The sequence below is a fragment of the Agelaius phoeniceus genome, chromosome 1 (genome assembly GCF_051311805.1).
Source record: "Agelaius phoeniceus isolate bAgePho1 chromosome 1, bAgePho1.hap1, whole genome shotgun sequence".
In the NCBI taxonomy this organism is placed as follows: domain Eukaryota; kingdom Metazoa; phylum Chordata; class Aves; order Passeriformes; family Icteridae; genus Agelaius; species Agelaius phoeniceus.
In genome coordinates, this window is record NC_135265.1 from 151,208,584 (window position 1) to 151,227,268 (window position 18,685).

The 18,685-nt window shown below is 39.2% G+C and overlaps 1 protein-coding gene across 4 annotated transcripts in view; it reads right to left on the reverse strand.

Annotated features, from left to right (window-relative positions):
• The window catches only part of SLC45A4 (solute carrier family 45 member 4), an 84,942-nt gene that overhangs the window by 31,235 nt on the left and 35,022 nt on the right, over positions 1 to 18,685 (reverse strand). For all 4 annotated transcript variants that reach the window (XM_077189466.1, XM_077189462.1, XM_077189448.1 and 1 more), the window contains one exon: positions 4,768 to 5,386. In XM_077189466.1, coding sequence (XP_077045581.1) covers positions 4,768 to 5,011 — 244 coding nt within the window. In that variant the 5' untranslated portion in view covers positions 5,012 to 5,386. The remainder of the gene's footprint in view (positions 1 to 4,767; positions 5,387 to 18,685) is intronic.

The window sequence follows — 18,685 nt, forward strand, 5'->3', positions numbered from 1 at the left end:
ATCTGCTTCCACAGGAATTGAGTCAGCAATTGATACCTTAATTCCTTTGAAGAAACAGACCTAGAAGCCAATTCAGCTGTAACATCTCATGCTTGGTTTCTAAATACATTTCCATAATCTCCCTTTACCTACAAGCATTCTTCTCAGGCAGGTATCAACACTACATTTCAATGGAGAGAGTCACTACAGCAAACTAAAAGAATTCACTCTGGACTATTGAATCTCTTCTGCATAATGAGTTCTCAGCTACCACAGAGATTTCTCAAAATCAGCAGTTTGGATTATTGCTTAACACACTTTTTCCACACTGGCAATTTCACATGAACTAGATTTCAGGACCCTTTATGCACAGTCTGCTAAGCTTTAGGCTGGATGAATTTTGAATGTTAGACAATTTCTTTTTTAATGAGATATTATATATAACTGCTTTAGCTGTAAAATAACAGCCCAAACCCCTGAACAGCTTTCCTATGTATATGAAACTAGAGCAACTACAGCATTTTGCTGATTTGAAAGAATCTAATGAGAGAAATAATTTCCAAACAAAAGTAATCTATGATATTCTGCTCTCTGTAGCTCAGCCTTTCTTTTTAATAAAATCTAATAATTAGCAGTGACATATACAATTTCCAGAAATTCTGTTTTTCAATGTTGTGGCCTAAAAACAACACTGATGATCAGGGTTAAGCTAAAAATGACCAACTTCAATATTTAATGGTAGACTAGCCAATGTTTACTAGAAGAACCCATTAACTCTCACAGTAAAACAAAGTGATGCCATCACAGAGAGGCACTCAGATATGAAATGCATAAAAAACCCAGCTATTCCTGCAGCATACCAGACAAACATCCCTTAATTTATGTGACATTATAAAGGTAAGCAGCACATGTAAACTCATTTTCCTTATGTTTCCTTATGAAACTATGTAAATGTACATAGATACTTTTAAAGAGCACCAGTGTAATATATTTAATTGATGCAGGGGAAAGAGGAACAGCTCTGGTGCTGACAGTCACTTCTGGGTCTATTAACTATTCATAAAAATCTCAATAGCATTGAAAGAGCCTTTGAAGCAACAGTAAAGGCTTGACAAAGCTTTTATCATATTAAATATAAAATGTGAAATTCATGTTTACAGCTACCACTACTCATTACTGAGACAGTGAGTTTTTCATGCTGAAAGCAGCAGCCACCCCAAGTCACAAAATACAGATTTTTTTTTTTCCTTCCATGGTCCTAATGAAAAAGGTACAGGCATCCCACCTTTCAGAAGAACTAAAATGGATTTACATCTTGTATTAAAACAAAAATTTTGTTTGAATTAAAGTAGAAATAATCTGAAATTACCAACTTATGTATTTATTAATGGTTTAGAGTGTTTTTAACAGAATAATGTATTGTGATTTCACTGAACAAGTCTCTTCAAAAAGCAGTTTCTCCAAGTTTACATCACACCAGTCTTTGCTTTCTCCTCCTTTTACTTTTATTCATGCAAATCCCGTGCAAAATAAATTTATCATGTATCCAAATCTTCCATGAACTTATGAACTGGGATGATTTTAGAGACTTAATCCTTAGAAGCCAAGTTTAATGATGGAAGAAAATACACTGTCATTTATAAACAATAGCAGGGATTTTAATTCCCTCTCACAGATAAGCAGCATTAAATACCAGATGTTTCAGAAGACAAAGGCCTCATCCTGCTCCTATGGAATTTGTAGTTTCTGTGCAGGGGAAGCAAACAGCAGTGTTAATAGTCAAGCAAAACATGAATCACTCAGTTTCTCACAATCCTTGGACTCATGAACAAGTAAAACTTAAGTTCTGAGGGTGCTGAAAGCTTATTTTCTAGTAAAATTTAACATTGGGTGGTAGAAATTGCTTACTGAACAGGTCCCAAAAAGGTTAATGGAGATTTTTAGAGGTTATAATTTCTGCAAGTGTCAACTAATATAATTTCATCTGGACTCTGACTAGAATGCTCATATTTGGCATTTTTTTACATTGTTTGAATTCTCAACAAGTTCACTGCTTCATTTTGAATTCTTAAGCTGCAAATACTAAGAAACCAGAGAGCAAGCTGTAATTAAAAAGAACATGTAATATATATTTGGCTTGCACTTGTTGCCAGGCTACTAAAGCCCAGTTATGACTACAAGGCTGTTATAGATTTGTAGCTGCATTTCTGACACAGCAATGGAACATGAATTGTAGCAATAAAGACAATGATTAAAGTCAGAAATTAGAGTTTCTTTCAGAGGGGTGCAGTAACTTGGGTGCTTCAGCACCTTTCCAATTCACAGTATGCATTGAGTCAAGCAGTTTTCACTGATGCTTTCAAGTTATCTTGTTAAAATTTCAGAACTTCAGGAAACTTAAACACAATGAGTTCAACCACCACTAAACTGGAAAGGGACCATCCGAGTGACCATCTCCTTCAGCTGATAAAATCTTGTGGGTTACAGAACAAGTAGGACAGGTTGGTCATCTGCCAAATCATAACTATACCTCTGATCCAGGGTACTCAAACTGCAAAGAAAGTCAAATACTTGCAAGCAGAAAGTGTGTAACACCATACTAATGTGGCTAAAATTTTCATGGTAATATCTGATAAGAATCTCAGATTATTTCAGTGATCAAAGTTTTCTCAGGTACAGAAAAGCACAAGCACACACTGTAAAGTTTAATTGTTAAAATTCAACACAGCCTGTAAAGAGTCATCTTTTTTCAGATACCCAAAAGGCTTCTTGTTCTTCAGTGTATTATAAGCAAAATTGGTTGAGTCACCCCACTTCCCCAGGTGCCAATTCTCAAATATAGTTTCTCAAACCAATTTAATCTCACAGAAACTGATCTTTGCTTTTACCAAAACAAGAAGCAAAGGGAATATTACATCAGTTCGACAGCTATATTGCAACCCCCTCCAGTGAGGAATAAATATAGTTCATGCTGAGGCAGACAGATGTTGAGGTTGATAAAGGTAAACAGAACCATGTAAGAGGTAATTAACAAAGAGGCCAGATAAGTCACCTGTGAATAACTTAACCCTTCAGTGAATCCAGCATTGTTTTTAGGCACGCTGATGGCACAGAAGCCAAGCAGAAAGATTTCAATTAGCTCCCAAAGCACTGACATATGTAACTGCTACCTCCATTTCTGATCTCTGTGGCTTGGAACATCATTGCTGCATCCCCACAGACTTTGACATCTCTTTGTCAATTTGCAGCTTTTCTAGAACTGGGAGCCCTCTTCTTCCCTTCCCCCAAATCCCAACGTTATTTTGATCACTGGAGTTAGGGAAGGAAGGGAAGAGATATTTTTCAATTATCTGGAGGAAACAGCTAGAAAAGCTCACAAAAGAAATGTAAACTGGAAGACGGATCAGTAATTAGGAGGATGGTTTATTTACACTGTCTGACCTTACCCTATGGTAAGGTAAAGTCAGCTTAGCCAGCCATACATTTTAATCATCCAAATGCCAGCACAAACAAAGCAAACAAAAACGTACAGGTCACTTACAAAACCAGGGATCTTCTCCATGCAAAGGAGGATGAAAGTTTTTGAGTTTATGGTAGACAGTTATTGAATCAATGCTGCCAGTAAAAGGGACTGAAGTCTCTAAATCTCAACTTATCCAAAAGGTAAAACCTCACAGAACAATGTATGAACTTTACAAACATTCCTAGATGAAGCTGCATGTGTTTTATTTAGCAAGTAGGTTGATCAGAAAAGCTCTTTTTTTTGGAGCTTTTTAGAATCTGTTTTAACTATGCAAACAACAGATCCATGAAGATCATCTGATGAGCTCTGAAAATTAACATTTTCAGGAAAACATAGAGGCTTAACTCTTCAGCATCTCCCATGGCACTAACTGCAATGATTATTCACTCCATTCACTCAAAATAAACCAACTAGCAATTTAATATGAAAACACATTTTTAACTGCAGCAAGACTGCATGAAAAGACTTGTACATCACATGCTCACAAGTTGAACCTAAAATGCCTTTTTCTCATGTCAAACAAACAAAAACCCCCCATGTGATTAATTCAATATGCTAACCTGGAAATTTTTAATCAATGTTGTAAATAGTATTCATTGAACATTATTATTTAGTTGGTTGAGTGTTTCTGTTTGGCCACAGCTGAGCCAGCTGTAAGGTAGACCTGCACAGGTAAGCCAAAGCAAACATATAATATACAAATATATAGACAATTATACAGTGCACACACATGGTTGGTTTACTCCCCACTCAATCTGGCATTTCCATTCTGTGTCATGTCATATTTTCTGATATATGATTGACCCGTTCTGTATTTGATAAAGGCAATATCAGATACTCTTAATAATGTAAACAGTTTATTTGAAACCTAATGACAATACTCACCATGAAATTATTGTAAAGTACTGTAACCTGAAGCATTTTGCCATAAGTTAAAAAAATGCTTCACTGCAATCCTTTATAGCCTAACATTGTTTCCAGTTTCTAGGACACTTACCTTGTAGTAGAGAATTTTAGAATTAAATCAGGTTACATTTTTTACAGAGGGAAGCAATATTAGACAGAAGATGAATGCATGTAGGAATCCTTCCCACTTAAACATGATCACACAGTTGAGTCTGTGCTACAGGCACTAAGGAAAAAAACTAAAATTCTTTTTACCTTGTGTACCTTTAGCTGGCAGACACATCTCCCCTCTTTGCCTGGCTTCAATCAAAGCAAAAATATACAGAAAGCTTTGACTCACAGAAATGAGAATTACTTACCAATTTGTAACAATACAGGTGTTACCAAAGCTGTCTCCATGGCATAACAAAATTCCCTGCCAAACATTACTGCACCATGCATCACCCACAGGCGTATTGGTATCCGGTCTATGGATCCTTCACTAATGGTCTCCTCCCTACTTTCATTCTCCTTGGTTTCTGGTTTCTGAAGCTGTGCCACAGGTAGATCTTGAACTTGCATAGATTCCGAGTCAGCATTCTGAGGAGCCATTTTCATTACCATAAAAAATATATGTATTTGTTATATCTATATAAATAATTCTACCATAACTCCACGAACAAGTTAGGGTGTCTTCTCTTTCAGCTTCTGTTCCTCAGGCAAGTAATGCTTATATTCCTCTTGTACAAACAGGTATCTTGCAACTTCTTGTAGAGATACGAGACATTAAGAATGAAAAGCTATTTGGTAAGAATTTCAACATATGGCTTGCTGGTTTACTGTGAGTTAGAGTTAAAAATCCATAATTGCCATTCAGTTAATACCAGTTTCATAATTATTATTGAAGAAGTGCTGAAGTTGTTATTTGTGCTACACAGAGGTGGAAAGGCGACACAAAGAGGTGCTCCACTGTTAATCCCCATCGAGTGGCTGATTAATCTGCAACAAAGAGCAAGCATTTAAAAATTTCAATAGGCTTTTTCAGGATATTGTGTCCCCCCCTTAACCATATAACCTATTTCCTGCTTCATGCTTTCCATTGTCCTTGCCTAGAGTAGGGTCCTTTATTCCACGTTCCCTCCTACCTCTGCACTTTCCATTGAAAAGCAGTTGTGCCTTGTATTTAAATGATGCTTTACTGTACTCCAGTTCCTCTGGTTTGTGGTCCTACACAAAGCCACAGAAGAATGTCAGGGTACTTGTCCAAGATCCTCAGAACACCGAGCACAAGACTAAAATTCTGGGAAATTTAAAGCACGTTGCATTTCAGTTCTATGCCAGGAAGATGATTCATCAATTACCATGGTCACACACATATCTCCATTTAGATTTTTGGAACTTGCAAGTTACTTTGCAGTAACTATCACACCATTTTATACTGAAGATATTTCTCAAGGAAGCATGAGCAAAATAAGCCATGATGCATATAACTAAGTATTGATATTTAAATATTTAAACTTTAATGAAGATATACACAGCATATGAATTCATCTTCTTTCTGCACACAAGACCAGACCATCTTACTCCCACATCCTGTGAGGCTGCTGAAGTTTGTGAAAGCAGAATGGTACAGTATCTTCCACATTAAAATTATTAAAATATATTCTAAACAGGTAAGACAAGGTTCTTCTGTACCTTCCCCTCCTTTGTGCCATAGACAAAATCTAAGCAGATGTACAAATACTGCACCATGCCAATCAAAATGTGTTTAAGCACTTAGGAGAAGAAAACAAAGCTTCTTATAAGAAAGTCAGATTACATCAAGTTTGTATTAGAAGGATGCATGTTTACATCTCTGCACACAGGGTGACTGAGCTGTGACCCCAGGACCAAACCCCTCAGGGATATGGTTCCATGAAATGCTGGCTCTGGCAGCAAAGCTGGCCTCAGTAGAAGTCCCCATGCTGCAATTCCCCATCTCTTCAGTTGTGGCCACAAAAACTCTTTGTGGGCCTGAGCACACACCAGATCATTAAGTGGTGAGCCTAAAACTGAGCCTTAGGAAACAGATGCCATGGTTGGTGCTCAATCACAAGAGCAGCTCTGTTTCAGTGGGACTGAGACACTGTTCTACTAAAAGTGCATCATGAGAACACCATCTTGAGCACTCCCTCCTGCTGACACCCTCCTGAGAGTTGTTTATTGCACATATTTTATTCTTCCATTCAAAAGCGTCTTTTTTGGTACATGTCTTCTTCCATGCTCCCCAAGATTACTGGAACTCTCACATTTGACCACCTCAACAACAAACTAATGCTAAAATTTTATTTTGATCTGGACAAACCTTTAAATTACATGACAAAGTTAAAATAACTTACTGAACTAGAGTATAAACCAAGTTTTAAGTTCAAGGTTTTATCTATAAGCATTAAATAGCTCAGAACAAAAAGGACTTGGAAAGCATTTCTCTACCCACTCAGAATTAACAGAAATTAAGATGTAAGTAGTTTATAATAAATGTAAAGTACTCTGTGTATTAAAAAAAACACATCCACCTTACATAACACGAGTTCTGAGAGAGTAAAGCCTACAAAATACATGTTCTGGAGTAGGAGCAATTATTTTAATTACAGACTAGTCATAAAATGTTTAACTGCTGGCAGACTCAGGCATCATGACATTCAGTAGAATTTGAAAGTATACATGTGAGCCCTTATTATCCAAACCTCAGCAGAACATCTATGTTGCATTACAGACTAAGGGTCATGGATTACTCTCCTGCACAGTCTGGTTTAAAGTTTCTACTGTTTTTTCATGCCTGATTTCCCCTCCTGTGAAGGATTTAATTGCCTTTGCCTAAACACCTCCTTCCATATGCAGTTCCAGGGTGAGGCACTGAGGAAGGCAGTTCACCACTGCAGAATATTCTGTGATGCACTGGGGCAGCCTGCACATGGCAAGGAGGATGACCAAGCCAGGAGCATTTGTTCTGGGAAAGGATAAAGAGGCAGGACAAAAGCAGATATTTGAGATTTAGCCCATTTGAGCAAGGCTCTTAAGGGATGACTGAAAAAGTTATTTCTGAAGTGGAAGATGATGGGGAGTGATCAGATAATTTAAGAGCCAGGAATAATGGGTGGTAGATGGAGGTAGACTTTGAAGCTGTAATTGACACAGATAAGAACAGCACATTTTAAACATGCCAGAAAAAGCAGTTACAGTGTTCAAGTGCAATAGGAAGAGGCACAATGGACAGGTTTTATCTAAAAGAACAGAGAATTACTGTTCCATTATGTCAATTTTGTGGTAAGCATAACGCTAGACTTCCTGCAGCACTTTCATCTGACTCCAAGTGCAGGTCTAATACAAGAGCCAGAGAATAACAAGAGCCTCTCAGAAAGGTCTTCAGTTCTTTCCTAAGCCCTGCCCAGTTGTGTTGATGTTCATTTTAGACTGATATATATTCTGCTTCTTTTTTTCCAAGTTCATTTTGAATTTGGCAAGATTGAATACTGGCATTCTTTCTTCTCAAAGAGGGAGAGAAATTCATTTACCTGATGGAAGTAAATATAACAGAGGCTTTTATGCAGCAAAGAACTCCAAAGTAAATGGCACCTGAAGAGAAGCTGGATTAAAATACCAATACAGAATTCTCTGATGTCTGCATCCAGCACTAATTGTTTTTCATGGCTGGTTTTCAAGGGTATTTTCATAACTAACAACAAATAAAGCAGAAAAATGAAGAATTTCATCCATGGGAAAAGATTCCTGTTGGGCATTGTACACAGGTTGGGTGGGAAGAGAACTTTAGATACAGAAATATTTCTGATCTTGCCGAGTGTTTATGGGAGGAGGGGACTGATGACACTGGCTCTTTGTCAGCTTAATTGCACGTATTTTACTCTGACCTTTGGCCATGTTTTAGCAATGACAAAAACATATAAAGCAATAGTTAATATTCCAACAAAACAGGTGAGTAATATAGTCCAAAACCTACTCTGTAAGCAAAATTTTATAAAGCTTCTCAAATTGCTTGCAATCTTATCTTTGTTATACTTTTACTTCCTACCTTCCACTGAGGCATAATATGACTGTGTCAAACACAAAACATGTTACAGGCTTGACAAATCAGTAATCCTCAAATAGGTACTCTTCACAGACAGAGTCTGTGAACCATCAAAGAACCAAAGGAAAATCACTGCCTTTCCTCAGGGTTTGCCAAAGAAGAGCAAGTGTTATATAGGTCATATCTGTAGCCCACAAAATTTCATGGTTTTCTTTTCCCTAGGGAGCACTATGATGCTTAGGATGCACAAAGAGCTCATGCTGCATAATTATCCAACATGATGCCTCAGGCAAATGACTTCTATCACACATCTCAGTGTGTTTTTAAGTTCAGGACTTGGGGGTTTGACAAACAGTGTTCCTGCACTTGTGATGCCACCATCTGGAGGCCAGCAGACTGGTAGCACATCCATCAATACCAAAATAAAATGAGGTTAACAGTGATCCTGCCCAAATTGTTTAAGACTGAACTATTTTTGATGCCTGTTTCCAGATCTCTCTTGCTAACAAGGAATTGGAATGCACTGTTTGACAAGTAACTAGAATTTCTGAACCAGTGCCAAAGCATATGACTGTAAGCTGTGGAGTACACAGCACATTTCAGGTAATCACAAACGTATTTTTCTGAGCTGTAAAAAAGCCAGCAAGTAGAAAACAGTTAAATAGGCCCAACTGCATACCATGAGAAGATTTCAAATCTTTCAGATGGTTTTCTTCCTATAAAGCCATTGAGCACTTCCTCAGGCATTTACTGGTGTAGGAAACAATCTCAGAAGAGGTGGTATGCACTAATTATAAAAACTCAAGACAACGACAAAAATAAGCACAGCCTATGAAAAACTGGAATGAGCAAACTGAAAACGATGGAAATACTTCTGCCCAAGCACTACTGAATATCTAAGGAAAAAAGGAGAGGATTGAACAGAGATAAACTATCCCTTATCTCATCCTCTTCTTTGAAGTTTATTGCATTAACTTCCAGTCATTCATGTAGTTATCTCCTGCCTTCAAGATCTGCCCCTTCCGTTATCATGACTCTCTTTTACATGCAAGGGTACAGAGTGACCAAAGCTGTCTTAAATAATGAAGAGCTGCACTCAGTTTTACTCATAGGAATTATTTTCTAATGATGTTGGAAATACTCTAAGATTCTAGAGTTTAAATGAATTTTACCTTCTTGATGGTAAAAGGATGGTACCTTGATGGAGAGGAAGGATGAAGAAACACCTTGAGCCATCATTGCATACAATGACTTTTCATTGTTTATTACTGTGAAGGTTGACAAGGGAAAATAGCTAAGGATCAATTAATCAGTTATTACAGAATTTAAATAGGCTTTAATAAGTCTAGTCACAGTTGTCATTGTCACATTAGGACCTGTCAGTGATCCATTCTGCTCAACACATCAAAAAGCCCCAAACCACAAAAAACCCAAGTAGGTGAACTTCCTCATGAAAGTTCAAATATTTACTTGGGAAAAAAGTATAAGACTGCAGAAGCTGCCAGTCTAATAGGAGAGGATTTTCATTCCTCTGCAGAGCCTTATAACTCACCCTCCTCCAATGCTTCAATGAGTGCATCCCACAGACATCCATGCTAGCAACCACAATATTTCACCTGTGAATCATGTCAGATTGACAAGCCTGTAAGTGCCCAGTCATTCCATTTATTTGTCAAATACTTTTCTGCCAAGTTGGTTTATGTTCAGGTTTTCAAGTAATCTGGCCATATCTTGAAGAGTTATCTAGATTGACTTAAGTTTAAGTTTAATATTAGCATTAGAAAGAAAGGTATTCTGAGTTTATCTGTCTTTTCTTCAGGCTGAATAAATGTTTGGCTGAGCACTTCCACCACCATGTTGCAGACAAACATTACTTATTATTCCTTCCACAATTCAATGCAAAGTGGACAATGGGTTCTGCTTTGGCATCTGACTGGCTTCTGAAAGGACACATCGTTTGGGCTTGTGCCTTTTCAAGAGTAAAATGGATTTTGTCCAAGCATAATTGCTGGTGTTTTGAGTTCAAATGCTCTGTGCTCCACCACACCAACAGACAAAGAGAATGCTGCTGTAAAAGAGAAGTTCTTAAAGGGAAGACTGACCTTCAATCCCTTCTGCAAGCATGGCTGCACCAGCTTACAAAGCCTTGTCCATTCTCAAAATACATTAAAAACTACTCTGTAAGATCAGGCAACTGATTTTGTAAAGAAATATCACATAAAATACATTACCAGCTTATTCCACGGCTTACACTCTAGGTTTCTCATTCACTTGAAGCTGGTATAAACCAGTACTTCCTCTAAGAGCACCATTCTGTTCTTCCTTTTCTTTGCCCCTTGTTCCTTACTCCCACTGCTTCCTGCGCAGCCACACCAGCAGCACAGCAGTGAACCAGACACTGTAACTGATCCAGGCTGAAAACAAAGCTGACAAAACCAGGTCCAAGCAGCTAAAGAAATCCTTTCTAAAATCCTGTTGGCTGCAGGGATCAATACCACAGTAACGGGGGGGAAGTGTCCCTTTGGGCAGCAATACCCAAAGCCAGGGTGAAATTGCAGCTCACAAAGGCGCTGTTGGTGGGTCCCTGAAGCTACAAGGTCAAAAAGCAAACTCATATGCTCAGCTCCAGACACCTGCTGTGCAGAAGGATCCTCAGGCATGCTGGGAGAGTTCTCCTGTGTTCTCCTTGTACTGGCCAGATGCAAGGCAGAACACCACTTGCTTGGCCAACAGGCAGCTATTTTCTCCCTGGCAGTTTTGTGGCTCTGTTGCTAATAATTAGCTGCTGTTTATAGTAACAGAACTGGTGACAAGGGATGTTTTTTTGGCCCATGTCAATACTGAAGTGTTCAGTCACTGCACTAGGAAGAAAAGCATCTAGAACACATACCTGGAAGTCTTGGCCCAGCTGGATAAATGTGCTCAACCGCCCTACTCGAAGTTCAGAGGAAGGGCTGTATCCTTCTGTGATCTAATGAAGTTGTTCCATCATAAAAGTGTAGACAAACTCTGTGACTTTCTATATAGGTGAGTCATAAGGCCTTTGGTTCAAAAGGGCAGCAATTACAGGCAGGCAGTTGTTTCAACTCTCTTTAAGACTTCTGACAGCTAAATGCAAACATTAAAAGCTTTGTAGCTACTACTTTCTAAAAACAGAACTGTATTAACCCTATCAGAGGGGGAAGACTACACTTGTTCAGAAATACTTTTTCAAAAAATCAATTATATCATGTATGACTTAACAATATTTCCATATATGAGCTATGTTACCTCCAGCTCCTGAAAGTCAATCTCTCACTTTAAAACAGTCTTACATTATCCTGGACTGGCCTGTTGTGAATCACTAAAACCCTGCCAAAGGAAAAAGGTTAAGGCTAACTGGGTGCAATAAAGAACCACATTTGACATGTCCTAACATCTAATTCATCATTTAGGTAATCAAAGGCATTGAAACACAACAGCATAAACCAGCTTCTTCTACAAGGACATCTTGCCCAAACAACCCTATGACTAATACCAACTGCAGGTCAGATTCTTAGCAAGTTCATCTTGAAACCTGAGATTTGAAGAAAAAAAAAAAAAAAAAAAAAGAGAGAGAGAGAGAGAAAAGAGCCACTGGAAACAGCACAGTGCTTTTGCATCATGACCTACTTTTGAAGCTACCACACAATTTAGGCCACAGAAGCAAGGTCTGGACAGGGGTAAGTCATTCTGCAGCACGTTGTGAATTAAAACAATATGAAGCAATCCACCTCACATGGAGAAACAGCATTTTTCCCACTTCTTCCAACACAAACTTTTGCCTGCCTTCAGGACTCCTCACACACTCTAAGTCAGTTGATGTCTTTTACAACCTTGCTGTTTAAGCCAAAACACGATGTTTCTAATACAAATTCATCTAAGAGAAGCAGATGATGCTGGCAGCTTTTCTACTCTTAACGCTGAACATCTGACATCCTCTACTCCCCCAACAAATAAATATCCAAACCACAATGCAAAACATAAAAGGAAGGGTGTGAACAGCTTGATTTTGGAAGGGTTAATGAAGACTTGTTGCACCCTCTCCTTGGTATGTATACAAAATTCCAGAAATTATTACACCCTGACAGGCTTACAAACTCCAGCCCTGCCTAAGTTAAATCTTCCATAGGTTTTCCTGCTTCCTTCTTTCCATAAAGCATGGCCTTGACTAGAACCCCCTCTTTCCACCCCCTCACAGCTTACTCAGAAAATAACCAAGAGTAAGATTTTGGCTCCTGCTGGAAGAAGTGGTGATGCAGTCACAGATGGCAATCTGGGCATGACAAACTCCCTGGCTGGAATCTTCCTGCCTGGACACATGAGGAGGAATAGAAAGCTCAAGAGGTAAGGTGGAGAGGTGAAGATGCTTGTGGCATCAGGGAAAACAGCTTTGTAAGACAGCACTATTTCATCATTATTTGTATTTTGGGGCCAACATAATTTCTCCATTCATTACTGGGAAAAATAAGTAGGAAATCATGGGTCTTTATGCAATTACTGAAACAATTCTGGGAAGCCATCTTTTTAAGAGGGATCCAGAATTTAATGTGAGACTTTATTCAGTGGATTGGATATTATACTGCTCCCTAAAGGCACAGCCTGTTACTAATATTAGATCAGATTACATTGTTAAATCACGGCTGCTGCTGTTTTTAGTAGGAAATACTTCATTTTGTTAAACTGGAGAGGTGGCATTATCTGATTTAACTTGTATTTTGATTTACTGATACATAAAAAAGTCATATATACTCACATTACCTTCATGTTTATTAATACAGATACATTAAACAAGTAAACAGCTAAGGGAGTACATGCATAAATAGCAGTAGAGAAGCCTTCAGAGCTAATGGAAAACGTAACAGCTGAGACCAGGGATGCTGGGAAGAAAACAAGCACTAAGAAGCAGTGTCACAGCACAGCAAACACATAGGCATGCTTGATTTGTGATAGCTGCATGTCCAGTTAGCAGGTTCTACACCCAAAATTAGGTAAAGGGCAAGACAGCAAGCACTAACAGCTTTCAAAACCAAAACCCAACAACCAAGTCTCCACAAAGGCACAGAACTCAAAACCTCATGGGGACAGAGATCACTCAGGCCAGTGTGCAAACATGGTGTTATGGGCTGACACTGCTGCAAGCCACTAAGAAAACTCACTGATTTGGTCAGATAGGCACAAACTTCACTCTGGCCTGAGCTAAAGCTATGGTCCAGCTTGGAATGTCCTATTAAAAGATCCTCAAGTTTTTAAACCATGTTGACCCCAAATGTTATCTCCCATCAGAATTAAACAGATTTGTTCCCTCTGTCTCTGTGAAGTAGAACAACAGAGGAAAACAAAATTAAGGCTATCATCAGCAAACTTCTTAATACATAACCAATCCCACCTTCCTGCAGAAGGAAGGGCAATGTCTAACCCAGCTGGGCTGGTGGTGCAAGAATAATCCTACTGGGACATTGTTGCCAGTAGCATTTGTTTAGCAAGTTCTTTCACCAAGGCTGTCCTCCCAACTGCAGTGGGGAAAATGGAATACACCAGAGCAACCTTTGATGGTTTTCCAGAATAAGAAATACTATCTGTAATAGGTTGAGACTAGAGTTTTTGCATGAATATTCATCCATAAAAAAAGTCAAGCCAGGACTGATTACGTAGACTGTATCTGCAAAGTTAGACATCCCTTGCAGATACTACTGTGAAAAGCACATTATTTTCACATACTGGCATTTAAACTAATCATATTCACTGCCTGAAAATTCACAGGCTGGTTTCTTTAGGCTGCAAATACTTAAGAAACCCAAATACTGACAGAATATGTATTAGACAATTACAGAAGCTATTCAATAGATCAAGACAAAAAAAGAGCACAGCATAGATCTTCATAAGCCGACTTCCTCTAGCATATCATTAATGTCTGCAAAGTCTAATTCATTGGAATTATCTTCAATTACCAGTCCCTAAACGCATTACCATCATTCAATCTCAGAAAACTCTGTTAAAGGAAGCTTTTGAAAACATTCCTAGAATTTTGTTCACCCTCCAACAAAGAGGGAGAAGTCAGGTTTTGACCAGATTTTACTAACTCTGAGGAAATAATTACTCCCTCAGAGAAAAACCAAAACATCTCAGAAGAGGGTTTCTCACATTTCAGATTCTCCAAAGGGTTTGTAAACAAGTATATATAACTGGTTATATCATCTTGCACTAAGTGCTCTCATTTTGCCTTGTTTGAGTGGACTCACAGATCAAAGGGGAACCTCATCACCGTGATTGCCTGATAAAGAAACCAACATTTACAGCCTAACCTGCAGCTTGAGCCCACACCGACTCATCAGGATTGCTGGAAATTGTCTCCTGTCAGCACAAGGGAGAGAGATTCCTTCCCTTCCCCACGCAAGCTTTGCCGAGCTTCCCTCCATCTGAGCCAAGGAAAATACTCAAACATCCCCTGATGAAGTATTAAATAGAACTCATCACTTCAGTACTGAAAGAAAGGAATAAAAGGTGTTTAGAGATAACATTTATTTCTTTCTTACTTCCTGGCACCGAAAGAATACCACCTCCTCCTAAATCTGCTGCAAAGGGTGTGGTAAAAGAGCTGCTTTCCACCCCTCTGGCCCCACACCTGCGATGAACGAGGTGGAGCTAACAGAGGAAACTGCAGGTTTAGGGTGCAGCACCTTCGGTAAACATCTCCAGCGCCTCCCTTTAGCCGCACAAATAATTACAAACAAACGTTGAGAAAGCACACTCCATAAAAAGTATTGCTGGAGCACTTGAGCAGATCCCTGCTCCAGTTTTTGAGGCTGTCCCAAATACCAGCATGACAGACGTGTTTATGTACACTGCCATGAAGTGGAGCTATTTGATTTAGTTTCTCAATTATTTAAATAAACATTTGAACTGACCTAGCAGTGATGCACAGCCTGTGTATTTTAAGTAAGGTGTAAGATTACAAAACAAGACAAAATTAAGAATTCCCTCTTAACCCCAATAATTAATAAACCTTAAAATCAGAGAATTACTGTTTGGTCAATAATATGGATAAATCAGCACTGATTTCAGACCTTATTTACAGCATTTAGGATCAATACAGTAAGAACTTCCACAACCAGTACTTTTAACAAAGTAGGGAACCCACACCACATAAGAGTTACGCCTTATAGGAGACAGAAATACAGATAATAAACAGACTGTATTTAGGCCAAGTTACAAACCATTCATTTTAGTGCAAATAAAATGCTTTAGATAGCTGGTTTATAAGCAGCCCCATAGAAAGCTGATGGTCACATTTAAGAGCAGCTTGATCAGGACATTTTGGTTTTGGACGATGAACAAATTCTATTTTAGAATGTGTTTTGCCAAGCTCTAACCCTGTTAGAACTGTCAGGATAAGATATTTACTGACATGTACACTAAAATAATAAGAGGTTACAAGTGCTTGGCAGCTGGACTTGATACATGAAGACCAGCTAGCAGGGCAATATTTAGAGGACACAAACCTCTTGCATTTGTGACTCTGGAGAACTATGAAATACTTGGCAAAGGCTTGCCAGAATTTGGCATTTTTACCTAATTTGGGAATGACTGTCAGCTGTTCTCCTCTTAGAGGATGCACAAGCTCCAGCCTCCAATGCCACTTCAACAGGCAGACATCTGGACACTCTGGAATGAGACCTGCAGCACTCCTGCACCACAGAAGTGTTTGTACCCTGCTGCCACATCAGTGCAATCACTATAGAAATTCTTGCAGGTGAAAATATTTGAAAGCAAACCCAACTCCCAGTCTAGGTTTAGCCCTGTCACAGTCAGACAATTCAGTCATGCTCTGTCAGTCCCAACAACTTTTCCTGCATGCTTCCAGCAAAACAGACAGCTGCCATCCTCCAAGGGAAACTCAACATATAACCCAAGGGACAAAGCTGCACTGTGAGATGGTGGCAGATCTCATCCATGGGACTCTAAGCATCCTCATTTCATCCAGATCATGGGTCTTGCATCTCTCCAAGTCCCCACAGAGGCAAGTTTCCAAGGCAGAGTGGTTAAGAGGAATCAATGGTTTCAGCAGCTGCTCTATAACTATTTGTTACAAGGCAGCTGGGACTACCACAAGCAGGTTATAAAGGCAGGAGAGATGCTAATGGACATTTAAATACCTTGAACATTGGTTCCCCTTGTGAGCTATTATTCCCACCTCCTGCCAAACAAAACCAAAACCAACCCACCCAAAACAACAAGCAAATGCTGTTTGAAAGGCATCTAGCCTCCCGAAAGCATTTTGTTGGAGGTTACTATCAGATAACACAGATGGATTACCTAAAACATCTTCAGTGAATTAATCTTTCACATGCTAAAGCTGCTTTTCTTGAATATCCATAAGAACAAAAACATTGTTGCAATAGTGTCTACTGGACTAGGCAGGCTTCTTCTAGGAAGAGGAGATTTCTCTGCATTGTTATTTAAAATCAACAAGTCATAGCCAATGTTAATTTAGCTGTAAGATTCAAAGTGATAGCACTTGAGTCATTCTGCAGATACAGGGCTGCTGACATAGAGAACAGGGCAGTGAGAGCACGATTGATTGTTTAGAAAACAAAGCTAATCTAGTGGTTGTTTCTTTATGCAAGGCTAATTGCATACCAGCTGTAGTGCCTTTCCAGATCATTCTCAGAGGCAGAATGAATTTGTGGTCAGATAATATCACAGGTATTTCTCTAAGTAGGCAGAGCTGCTTTAATGTGTGCAGGCACTGAAAGCAGCATATGTGAAGAGCAAAACAATGAAGGAAACACCAGAACTGAAGTGCACAAAGTAGTTTGATACTGAAGTGTAACAGCTGACCTGGCAGGTTATCCTACTAGACATCTAATATCCTCAGAAAGGGATGGGATCCTCTCTGCAAAGTGCACTCAGAAAACAAGCAATCTCTTTTCCTCATTCTATTACCCTGGATAGATCCTGAAATCTCAAGCCAAGGGGGAAATCCAGAGAAAGAAGTAGAAACCTGAACTGCCAACAAGATAAATTTGGCTTTGTGCCTTTATTGTTTAAAGAGACACCAAAATACACGTGCAGTTAGTGTAAGCTATCTTCAGAGGGAGGAATATAAAAGGGACTCCACAGACTGAGTGTAAATAACAGCTACAGCTTCAATTCAGGACTGAGTGTCTCCTAAAAATTCTAAAAGGCACACCAACTACAGCTTGGAGAGTGGGTGCTGATTTGAAGGATAAACAGGAACAGCAACATCTTGCTCAGATAAATCTTTGGAATTAGTCTAACAGGCACCTAACATTAAAGGACCTCAGCTCAGGAACTGTAGGGCTATTCACAGAACAGAGGAAGAACTCACCAAACTGTGATCTGATCAGTGAATGCTGCCTTCAGTGCTCTGAGGCTACCTGCTCATGCATCTCACCACACTGACAGGAGCATTCTCTAAACTTGAGTAATAGCATCTAGCAAGAGCATGGGCTTCATGAAGAGAGTTCAGTTAAATAGCTCTCATTCACAATCTGTCATCCCACACACCTTTATTATAGTGCTTAAAACTTGTGGTTCCATCACTGACTTTTCCTCATCTTGCTCCACTTACATTCAGTCTGGATTTATCTCTGCTGCTCTGCTCAGATGGCAGAAGAAATACCAGAACAAGAGTTTTAGTCTCTACTCTTTTCTGTGGTTTAATCACCTTTATGGTTTGGCAGCAGCTGTTGGGAACAGGCACACCACAAGACAGGGACTCAGCTCTCTAAGCTCTCAGAGCTTTCTGTTCTCTGATCCTAGAAGTATAATGGATGCAGAGTCTTCTCACTGCTCCTCTGGAAAGCTGAGCCTGACCTCACAGTATTCCAGATGTTACATTTGCAGCTGCCTGATCTGTCAGCTCCTAATCAACTTGCAACTCATTATTGCAAGATTCTACTTGCAATAAGATATTAAATCTCTCAAATTTCAAAACTGTCTTGTTTGTCTTCCAGGAGATTGCCCACAGCAGCATCCCAAGCAAGGAGTATCACAAATGGCAAAAGTCAGACAAAACATGGGAGCACACATAGACCTGGCTGAAGCTGTTTGGTGTTTCTGACTAGATAAATTTCAAATGGATGTTCTCTTTCTGTGCTGCAGAAGAAATCAAAGGTTTGCATCTATGGGAAGAAATGGGGGAGACCAGGAGGACAGTTGTCATATCTACCAGGGGGTGAGTTAAAGTT